An 11,899-nucleotide genomic window follows, 5' to 3' on the forward strand; every position below is an offset into this window, starting at 1 on the left:
CTCGCCACATCTGATGTGCTTGATCTACCAACCAATGAACACATTGCTTTAAAGCCAACACACATGTTCTCTGTACAAAAAGCATCTAAGCAGAATGCAAGCAGAGCAAACTGTACAGGCTGTCTAGCCTGTGAGGTCACTTACGAATGATGTTATGCAACAGCAGATTTTTTTTTCAAAATATAACATGCACTGACAAGGTGATATGGGAGCACTGAAGTTGATAGATCAACAAAATGAATTAAGACCAAAAATTGATTTACAAATTTCTGCAAATGCCCCAACTCCCAGCGGACTAACGAATAATGCAATACATGTGCTCTATTTATACTTCTAGTACACTAGATTTTTTCTTATCAACATTCTGTGATTTGAATCCACCAAAACCAATATAATACTGGTACCTACTTTAGGCTCATAGTCACATGCACAATTTGAAAACTGTAATGGTCTCCAATTAACTCAAAGCACACACATTCACCTGCACCCAAGCACACACACACACCCAATAAAAAAAAGTATGTGTACATACATACTCATACAACTAGCTACCTCAGTTATAAAACTAGGTGGCATATGACACTTGCATGCCTGTTCTGAAAAATGTATAGTAAACCAGAAATGCTGTATGAGAGGAAGCAGACAACTTGTCAGAAGCGTGCATGTGTTTACCTGGCAATGAAGTTTATGTCCATATGCATGAAATACAGGCAGTGCCATATCAAAACCTCCAAATTCTGGCATGTTCTTCTGTGGACAAAGAACAACTGTTGATGTTTTCAAATTCAAAATATAAATTGATAATTCTTACCAAATGTCATTGTCCATCTATTGCAATTGTGGAGAAGCATATTTTGTGGTTTCACAAAATGGCTGATGACTCTTACTGAAAGTGAACTTTGACCTTAGCTTCCTGAGCACTAGTAATGCCCCTATTGTGGTGATCACTGTGATAAATTTTCACGACAGAATGCAGGAATAGTAGCATTCTATTTGTAGTTATTGACATACGGATAGGCAGACGTACAGACATGGTGGATAGACAGACAGATGGGCAGACCGACTGTCAGACAGATCTATAGACAGATAGTTTCAGATAGATGGATCTGAAATTGGGCGATGTCTACGTCCTTCGAATTTGCACGCAATATCATAAATGACATGATAGTGCAATGTACTGCCACCAACCAACCTCTTTAACAGTAGTGCCGGGTATGCATACCTGCAAAAAGGAAAAAATTACCTAAAAGTGTTACCATGGAAAAAGCTGCTAGTATACCTTTCAATTCTTGTGCCCTCTTAGGACTTGAGAGAAAATTCTAATTGTTAGTTCAAGGCTTTAATAGGATGATCCTTATCTAGAATAACTGTGGAAAGTACAGAGCTCATATCATACCATGGCAAGTCTATTAATTAATACAAGACTGCTTTTGCAATATAGGGTGCTAAATTTAGGCCAATAATGCAGATCTTCAAGTACTGATATAATCTAAATCTGCAGATACCAGTGATTAGCTATGTATGACCAAGTGATCATGGTAGGCTGTATACCTACGTTCACAATGTGTACGTTCAGTAATATATAATAGGGAATCACCTGTGCATGTACTTGTGAGAGTGCTTATGTTGCGGAAATAGAAGTGCTAACTGCTCCCAATTCGCACACATAACATCATTCACCTAATAGATGCGCTCAAAAAATGGTGCTTTGAGTGAGAAACTGGTGAATATTTTAAACTAGATTTGTACAAGCAGAAAACTTTCAAATGGGGACAAGTTTCACTTGGTTAGAAAGAGAAATAAGAACTATGACGACAATGTATCAAAATCTTCCATCAGAAAATGCTTTAAATTGTTCACTAGAATTATCCATTCCCTTTTCATGCTTGGGATGAGTAAATAGAAGAGCATGATCAGAAGCAATCTATGCTACTGAAGCGAACCGCGGATGGCGGGGGAAATTACCGGATTTAGGGTCCTACGCTTCGAACTCACAAGTTATCAATGAGGAGGCAAGAGTTTTCTTGCGTTGAAACAACGACTGACTTTTTATTACAAACTCAACAAAATGGTAAATGAAAATATACACATGGACAAATCATGATACATGACAATATACGGTAAATGGCTTTATATAATAAATGGCTTAAGGGTCTCTTTACTCTTATTTAAACTCTGTCTTTACTCGGGGAAAAACCTATACTCAATACTACGAAAAATGCACAGAACCTATGCCCAAACTGTGACATATTAATACACAAATACAATTAAAGACTCAATAATAGTATCCTGCAATACGACATTGCACTTGTACAATACAGTATAAAAATGTATAAGTGTGTATAAAGAATAATGTAAAATGAACATTATGAAATAAACTGCATAAATAATAATAAACGTTGCGAATTTTTTCCTCCGAATCCACAACCTCAAGAGACTTGGCACTCCATAGCTATCCATAAAGGCTAAGATTAGAAGGACAAGCTCTTGAGACAACTCTGTAGTGACAACAGTAAACAATATGTTCAAGATACAAAATACAAATACGTACACTCTTTACACTGCGAGCAGTACAATACTGAAATACAGGTACAATAAAATAATAATCAATACAACTCAACTGTCAATACAGTACAAAACACTTTCTGGATACTTCACGTGACTGTATATAACTCTCTGTATATAAACTCAACCTAACCGTTACTGTCACTCTACAGTATAAAGGTACACAATACTACTAGCACCCATGTGCTTAACGATACACAACCACTGATCTACACAGTGTACACAACGCACGCTATAAACCCATAGGACCAAGGTCCAAAACACAACCTAACATACGTACTTTGCACGGTGAAGTACAACCTAGCCAGAGGGGCAACAATTACAACTTCGATTCAATTTATCAACAATAAGGTTACGTACGGCAGTATAAAACAATAATAATATGTATTACTTAAACTCTTACTAAACTGAAGTCAGCTCACTCGCGGATAACAAGACGAAGGAGACTCTTCGCTCGCGGTAAAGGAGGTCGCGTACATCGAGACTCATCAACGCTAACTCTAGCCAGCTCGCTATAGAGGTTGGTATGATCCGCCATCTTGGTAACCAGCGACTTCGAGCCAGAAGTCAAACCATCCAAAAACCTGAGGCATCCTGCCTCTGAGAAGGGTGACATCTCCTTCCTGACTCCAGATAGTAAAGATACAGGTAAATCTGGGCTATTGACGACCCAAGATTATGTGAAATATGACCAAAATATGAAAGGGATAACGAGGCGATGCCCCGGAGCTCTGCAGGGACGATGCTCGCCATACAACACCGTGTACAGAACTGAAGAAACACGTGTATACAACTAACGCTACAAACTGGCTATTACGAACTATTACGTAATACATGCAAATACTGAACGGGTGCACATAACAAAATTTCACTTCACTACACTACACCAATTTCTCAGACATACTAAATATACAACAGTTTGATATCCATGTTACCACAATGGCCAAGTTACATTACATCAACATATATGGTGTGTAAAGAGTACAGAAACCAATTACATACAATTTAACACGCAGCGTATGGAGGGCATACACTTTCGATACATGTGCAGGCTTCTAGGATGACAAGATCAATGAATGCATTGATTCGATTGTGGATACTCAGTGTGCTTTGCACCTCTGATACATCTTATCATCACTAAGAAAAGATGTTTACATCTCTAAAAGGATATAGTAGTTGGGTCTGAAGAAAAGCATAGTCTTCAAATAAAAAAAGGGCAAAGAACAGCAGTTCAGGACTTCATTCAGGAATGCTCACGACAACCACCAGCATATCTCATTGTGTTCATGTGATGAATAACCTTCAAGATTTACTACAAACAATGCACTAGTTTCTGAAGTATGCAAACTAAATTTCATCCCTGATAGTCAAAGAGTTGTTGCAAGTCGAGTTTGACATGCAAATGTGCCAAATAGGTTTGAAGTTTTGGTTTACATCACTTGAACTTTACTTATATCATCATAAATCAAAGCAACACAAACATTATGCATTTGTACTATGCCTACTAATCCATTTCATCAGACCTATCGTCAAGGAAGTGTTTGTGGCGCAGAGCCCATGAAAAGATATTTCAGTAATTATATTCCTTTGTTTAAGATACAATAACTTATGGAATAAGATTATGTGAGAAATAACAATTTTAATAAATTTGATTTGTTTATTTTTTTACATCTGAATTAAATTTCTCACTCAGAGTAAATTATATACTTTTGAGAGAACTTGAGTTACAATCATAGCACAACTTGATATACTCACCGTTCACCATGGCGCATGCTTAAGAAAAGGCGAGGAATACCATGTCTACATGCACAGCCGAATACACCCTTTGATGACAAGTTTGCGGATTTGTTCTTTGAGCGAATTGTATTGGCTGCCTGGAAGTTGCTACAATCCTAGAGATATGACACAAAATACAACACTATGTACATCAAAGGAGATTGCACATTTCAAATGTGGCTAAAATGAATGTACTTGAATAATGTCTCAAGAAGTTCAGTATTTTTGAAACAACTGAAAACAAGAGAACACAAAAGAGGATAGACTCGAGTGCACCAACTGTGCAAAACTGAGAGACATACTTGTTACGTAGATTGCAAGTGTAGGAATGCAAAGATAACAATTATAGCCATTTGAGGGCAATAACTCCGTTTAGTTAGATAAACACCCCCCCCCCCCCTCCTTTTGTCCGAAATGATTTGGTTGCCTGCAAAAGCTGTACCATTTTAGCTGATCAGAGTTGCAGATATACATTATGGTAGATTTCAGATGAGAGAATTTTATGTATATTTTTTCTTCAATGAATACAAATAATGTGTTTCAACAAGAGAAAAGCTCAACATTATTGTTTAAGAATGTGAGTTTATCATTGGACACTACATCATTAACTGATCATAAGTATCTGAACTTTGAACTAGGCAAAAAGAAAATACTTGAACTTTCAAAGTCTTTGTTTTCCAAGTGTGTAAGTCTCCTACCATAGTGTCTTCTTTGTTCACTTCATCAGATTGGTAGCTGTCTACAAAAGAATTAACTTCTTTATCATCAAGGAAGTACCTTGTAGAATGCTTCGGTGGCTGTGAACTTGTGCCTGAGTTGCTCTTTCTGACAAGACCAAAATTGGCATCAAAACTGACAAAAATGTTCCCCTCTTCCTATAAGGGGAGTAGAAAAAAGTAAAAAGAAAGATTACCATAAACTGTAAATGAAATTGACACATGTCATTCTGCATGTAAATAGTGGTGGGATCAACATAAAACCACATGTTTACAGGCACAAACCTCTTGATAAAGATGGCAAGACAAACAAGATTGAAGAGGGATTATGTATTGGCGTTAATCCACGCTATTCTGTCCTCTCAAGGGACTTGATATAAATATTACTATCTGCTTATAATTTTTTGCAGGATTCCACTTGTTAAGTGTGCAAACAAAGCATCATTTAAATTTGGAGAGAGTGCAACAAATCTACTTTTCATGCTTGATTTAAAATGAAATGGTCCATGTATGTTTATTCCAACACTGTAACTTCATATGCTTTCATGATAATATATTATTTCTTGTTACTTTTTTAATATTAGCAATTAAGGCAAAAATTAAAGCAACATTTTGCATTTGTTGCCATTTTCCACTTTTCTGACATGTCCATAGAGGTTTTTACATAAATCACTCACAAAACAGCAAACTAAGATATTAGCCAAATTTTTCCCTGCAAGCAGCATTAATTGGCGAGTAATTAAGGACATTTGCAGATAATGAGAAAAGTGTATAACGACAAAATCCACATTTAAAATTAATCGCATGCAGTTCCCCAAAAAACCTGCTAGTTTGAATTCAACCAATCAGAGATGCAGGTTTAGTTATGAGCCGTTGCTAAAAATAGATTCAAACGTTGAATTGGTACAACCAGGGAGTTGTTATGGAACTCCCTGGTACAATTGCCCAACGGAAAAAATCTTTGAGAAATCAAAGTTGAAAGTTGTAAATTTTTTGACTTTCTATGCCACCATTTGAAGTAAGATTTGAATAGATAAGCTAGTTATGTATGTCGTTATTGCATCGTGGAGTCAATGAGGTTGAGAAAGTTCATAGAAAAGGACGCAAAATGCTGCTTTAAGACACCCTGTGATATGTTAAGAAGTATTCTCCAATGTGTGATGGACAATTAGTGATGGACTTCAGCATTGGTTCTCCTGGTGTTAGCATGAAATATCTTTGAATGAGCTGTCACAAATATTTAGAGCATGCAATAAATATTCCAACTAAAAATTCCACTGTAGAGACATTGAAATTTGCACTACAGGAGCATTCTATGCAATAATCATAACTACAAACTTTATAGAAAAGCAGAATACCCTAACAATTTTATTTTTTTGAGCTGTAGCAAATTTATAGCTACATTTTTGCCCAAAATTGACAGCTGAGAATCCAATAACTTATAGATAACAGGGGGGGGGGTGGGCAAGTGAATCCTCAAGATACAAAATGATGCAAAATGTTTAATATTAAAGTACTTAAATATTTGCAAACATTTCTTTGTATTCCTATTCTTAGATCAGGAACGGCATCGTCATCCCCTGTGCTGCCAATGATTGAAGGATTCCTGTAATGCTATTATAACTTACCAGTTGCAAACCTTTGTATAAATTGAATGCAAGTGTTAAGTAATTTATATGATTAAATTTAGGTTTCACGTTACCTTTGGACAAGCGGGACAAGATGTTCCATCATCTATATCAAGACCCTCTCCTTGTAGGTGGCTGATCAAAAAGTAAAAGTGACGGAATTCTTCAAAGGTCTCATCTGTTAAGGTGCGATACAGGTAGGATATCTGAAAATTCAAAATGTTAGTCGGATACAATTTTTGCTTGTAAATGAAGATATAGGAGATGTGCTAACTTAATGACTGTAAAGCAAGCAGCACATACCTGTTGGTCAAAAAACTCCTACATCAATGCCTGCATGTTACATACCAGAATATCCATGAAAATCAAAGCTAAGATATGTATTTCCTTTTGGCTGTTTAAACTGTGTAAAAAACAACTTTTTATTTAAAAAGCGAGCCATCTTAAGTATTAAATAAGACATTTGTGAGATGCGGTGGAGTGCCCTATGTGTGCTCAACTTCAAATGGTTACTCACTGATAAAACAATATCGTATTGTTTCCTGTGAACATCAATGTGCAGTCAGTATTACGACATGTTAAATTCTGATTCTATTACCTAAAATTCTTACCAACAAATTTTTTTCAAGACCCACATCTAGGGGGACACAACAAACTGCAAAGTTAACTTGACACTCACATCGTTATCTGCTATTCCATGTAGCCACTTCAATGATTGGCATATAGACTTAAGAGAAGATTGGGTCTCCAGTAGAAATGTTGCAATCCATTTTAGCAAGCAGATACTTATTGCACAAGTTGGATTCCTCGGACTGGATGGCCAATGACCACATCTCACAAGACTCTCTGTAGCATTTGTGCAATGGCAAAAAGTCACTTGAATAGAAAAAGCCATTCCTGCAATGGTTAAAGGGAAAAGGGAGGCATGCTTAAAGGCATTGAAGACTCGTGCACAAAGAAACATCTCATGCCGGTCATCTGACCTAGTTTCGAATGAAGTGTAACAGAAGCGTTTAAGGCACCACCATCAATCCCAGAAAATACACACACAGTTTGCTACCGTAGGTACTGTAATTAGACACTTGTGCACAGTCTTTACATGCAGCTACAGTCAATACCCACAACACAGTGTACATAGCAGCGATGGACATCTCAGGGCTAGATTAAAGATAACAAGGTATCACGTTTCATTACTGTCTGCATTTTGTAGCGGCACGAAAAAAAATTCACTTGCAAGCAACAGAAAGTTTACTTTTTCAGATGGCAGCGGTTTCAGGCGTGTCTTCAATGCCTTTAATCAACCGATCACCAAACCCTTGTGTTTGATATCTATTAGGTTTCCTTAATGCAGGGGAGCGCGATGAAGGCAAAATCATACCAAGTAATTATCGTGGTTCCTTTTCTTGAGAAATTGTAATGACTTATGGCATTATTATTAAAGGCTGCATAAGAACATCATCAATTTCAATCGACAGTGAATTCTGATTCCAATACACAAGAGCAAAGAGGCACATATAGATTACAACTAGGCCTATACACACTGAAGAGGAGACTCAACAAACACGAAGGAGATCACAATGTTTATAGTTTCTTTGCAATCTTCAAATAGAGAATAATTTCATAGTTTGTTTGCTTCTGAGGAAAAATTTATACAAAAGCTCAACCTTTTTATCCTGAATATATCTAAGCTAACCCCTTATTAATAGAAACAATTTTATGTGTATAGCATGTGTATATAATCCCATGCAGTATCATCATACCCATTTTAGAGAAATTCTGGTTGCCACATTTTTGCAACTACTGTACACTTCAACATATGTGACCAAATGTAGTAGGGCGTGGTTAATATGGAGAAACATTGCAATAAATCCACCCGCAAAGTATGATGATAATGAATTACTCCCTCGTGTGGTTATCCCACACAATAAAGAGTCACAAACCCATATCCGTACATCACAATAATGCAACATGGTATTATCAGTTGAATGGCACAAAGAAGCATATCACAGCATGGTATTAAACAGTGTATGTATTCCACTATGGGGTGTAATTCTTACCATGTTTGTCAAATAACCTCATTGACTTCAAATATTTCTTGTTACAACTGTGTTGTGAGGCATTGAGCTCTCTGCAGAAGTTAAAAGTTGAGCGGTATCCATTCTGTGAGCATTAAACATAAAAAGCAAAAAGATAGTGTTATGCTCATCACTTACGGTAAAGGTCCAAAAAAGTTTGGTCAAATAAAAGCAATTTTCATATCTTGAAGATTTTCATAATACTGTGCAGCAGGGTCCTTTTTAATCTCTCCAGAAGGTAGTTTTAATAAAGAATCTTGAAAATTTGTGTACTACCCCAACTTTGAAGAATGCCAAAATATCTCATTGTATTACAAGGGTGGTGTAGAAAGTTTATGATGCTCCATATGTGCAACATTCCTTGTAAATGGTTTTTTGATGTTGGGGGGGGGGTGCAGATGGGAGGTGTCTTGAGCAAGAGAGGTTGCCTTGCACAGACTGTTGCATTAAATAACATGTCTTTTTATTATCTTGGATCTTAGAGTAATGTCTCTGTCTGCCATGCTCATTATACTTTTTTATCGGAATATAGGGCACCAGATTTGTAGGCCCCAAAGCAGACTCCATGAAAAATGGTGTACCACGTGTGGGTGTCATATATATTCCTCTTCCTGTACATGATATTACATTAATAGGTTGGATATCATTGAAATTAATCTACAGGCAGCCTTCTACGAGACTTGCATGCATTGAAGTAGGTTACACTAAACTTTTTCTGTTTAAATTATTAATTTAAACAGAAAAAGTTTAAAATTAACACAGTTAGTCACTATTTATCCAAATTTACCAGAAATGATCAACCAGTAGCGAATAGATCTCTTCAATGCCCCTCTCCCGACCCCTTCCCTGCATGTTATTGTGTTACATAAAGCTCAGCCTAGTAGAGTACAGGGTGGTAACAATTAAGGTTATGATCGAAACAAGCATGAAAATCAATTGTCCTAACCTGCAGTTTAATCTAAGTAGGAACTTCACAGAACATCATAGTTTTATACACAGTATGACAAAATGTGTTACATTCATAATTCATAAAAGATCATATTGTAATAGGTGCATGAGAATCAGAATTTGTAGCTTCATTGAGTGTACTGTTTTAATTCATCCATGCCACTACCCATTACAGTACCCTAGAAATGTAACCATGCAAGAACATTAGAAATTGGCATATACTGTAAGTTCCTATTCAGAAACCAAAAGCTAGGAGGAACTACTGTTAGTGAAAGCCGTGATTTCCATACTGTAAATCCCACCTTGGGATCATTCAGTAGAAGCTACCAAAAGAAATCATGAGTAACCATTTTGTGAATTTGCAGCATTGATGTATACTACTGTTTTCAATATCTCTTTCAGAACAGCTATCTCTTGAAGCCAAATGCCAATGCAGAAAAATTAGTCACGGTTCAAATTATATATTCATTATAAGGTTATGAGTTTGGGCATGAAATAATGATAACCCGTACTTGACAGGACATACAGTACATGTGCAAGTACTGTACTTACAGATCACAGCGTACAGACCCAATAAACTACTTTATTGTGATCCAATTTCAGGAATTGGCATCGCAGTGCCAACCCCTAAACATGGCGCTAAAGAACAAAGCCACATATTCTCATTATTTTTTTTACTTTGTGTGAATATAATATATAATTGGTTTTGAAGTTATTTGTGTGTAGTTTGGTAATCTTCAACTAGAGCATTGGCTACCTCAATCTGGACGGGCTGGTGTAAAATATGCTCTCTGAACACACAAAAATGGCTTTTACCTTAAACTGTACTAAATGGTGGAACTGTACATTCTCTCTGTCACTTTCTACCGCACACTCCCCGCAGAAGATAGGTCTTGAGGTGCAGTCTTCACACATTACTGGTTCTGAAATTACAGTGTTGCAGGAATCACACATGTTGGAGCTTGGGGCAACTGACTCAATGAAAGCCTTGGTAAACTTGGAACGAAGTGCCTGCCAAGCATTTGCAGCTTCTCTCTTCCTGTTTCTCCAGCCATTAGATGATTGTGATGATGATGATGCTGACAGAGTACGAATACTGAGTTCTCCTGTGAGAGGGCTTGGATCACCTTGATGGAGCTCCTCGGTAGCAGGTGGATATGGGTATGTCTCCCCAGCAAATAAACTGCTCTCAGGGTATGTCCTAGTCAAAGGGCTCCTCTCCATCTGTTGACTACATCTTGTGTACTCAAATGGGGACCTCGTCTGGGTCAGGTCGTCGTTTACCTTTGTATGGAAAAACTTTAATTTTTGTTTTTTCATTGGTGGCTTCGGAGGCATGATACTCTGTGAAAAGATGATGACAAGTATTTTTACATCTTTTTTTTACAATCCTGTACATGTCTGGCAGTTGGTTTTACTTTTCTTTGGTTATATTGCCACATGCAAGCTTGAATGACTTATTGTAATTTGGCAAAAAACACAGGCATTATTTTAGAGCTTTAGAGAGTCACTTCTAGGTTCAGAGGGATGCTGAGTAACCAACGTAACATTTTATCGAAGTGGTGAGTAAGCACGACTTTCTATACAAATTTGATGTGAGAAAGCTTCTCCTCTGTTGCACAATATAACAGCTGTGAAAATATGTGAGTCATTTAACTACAATGTTTCCTAGGTAAAGTTTCAAGATATAAAAGATATAATTTCTATGCATGATGCAATGGTTATGTACATTAATTAGCGATTTGTCAAATCTTCCCTTGAGGTATCATGTTTACAATTTTTTTACAATTTAACCACTGTTGACCCAAATGATCTCTGATCTTCACTACAGCTCACAAAAATAATAGGCGTCTGGTACTCAATTGGGTGGTACACTTCATATCGCATATATGATTTCTCCAAGCTTCACTTCTTGTCAGATGCTAATAGAACTTGACTACCTGAAATTGATGCCATCTGCCCTTTAACTAAATTAAACTAAAAACATAGATTTCAACAGTTTAATCCTATATAGTGGTATGTGGAACATGATCTGCCCTGCTCTGTGCCTATAAATTCCTGGGCAATATCCTTGCAATATCCACACTGGTGAGCTGTCTCTGAATAGTCTTGAGTTGTGAGACCACGTCATACATTTGTCTTGTTTATCAAACTGGATGGATAAAAGATCCATGGTGCAAATAAAGGCACA

General features: G+C 36.9%; 1 protein-coding gene across 1 annotated transcript; it reads right to left on the bottom strand.

Moving 5' to 3' along the window:
* Window positions 1–1,092: 1,092 nt before the first annotated feature.
* Window positions 1,093–10,918, bottom strand: LOC139970404 (uncharacterized). Its single transcript, XM_071976052.1, has 7 exons — window positions 10,525–10,918; window positions 8,743–8,845; window positions 7,365–7,582; window positions 6,760–6,891; window positions 5,040–5,216; window positions 4,321–4,457; window positions 1,093–1,222 (listed from the first exon to the last, which is right to left on the bottom strand). The coding sequence occupies exons 1-7, from the start codon at window positions 10,660–10,662 to the stop codon at window positions 1,093–1,095; spliced, it is 1,035 nt and encodes a 344-aa protein (XP_071832153.1). The 5' UTR covers window positions 10,663–10,918.
* Window positions 10,919–11,899: the final 981 nt, after the last annotated feature.

The sequence above is a fragment of the Apostichopus japonicus genome, chromosome 8, assembly GCF_037975245.1.
Source record: "Apostichopus japonicus isolate 1M-3 chromosome 8, ASM3797524v1, whole genome shotgun sequence".
Taxonomy (NCBI): Eukaryota; Metazoa; Echinodermata; class Holothuroidea; order Aspidochirotida; family Stichopodidae; genus Apostichopus; species Apostichopus japonicus.

Excerpts from the sequence above, each read along its gene's own strand:
- LOC139970404 (XM_071976052.1), bottom strand. The coding sequence starts at position 10,662 with ATGTGTGATTCCTGCAACACTGTAATTTCAGAACCAGTAATGTGTGAA. Across the intron at positions 5,217-6,759 it reads CTTGTCCCGCTTGTCCAAAG|GAAGAGGGGAACATTTTTGT; the intron begins GTAACGTGAAAC and ends CTCCCCTTATAG. Across the intron at positions 4,458-5,039 it reads TGAACAAAGAAGACACTATG|GATTGTAGCAACTTCCAGGC; the intron begins GTAGGAGACTTA and ends TCATATCTCTAG.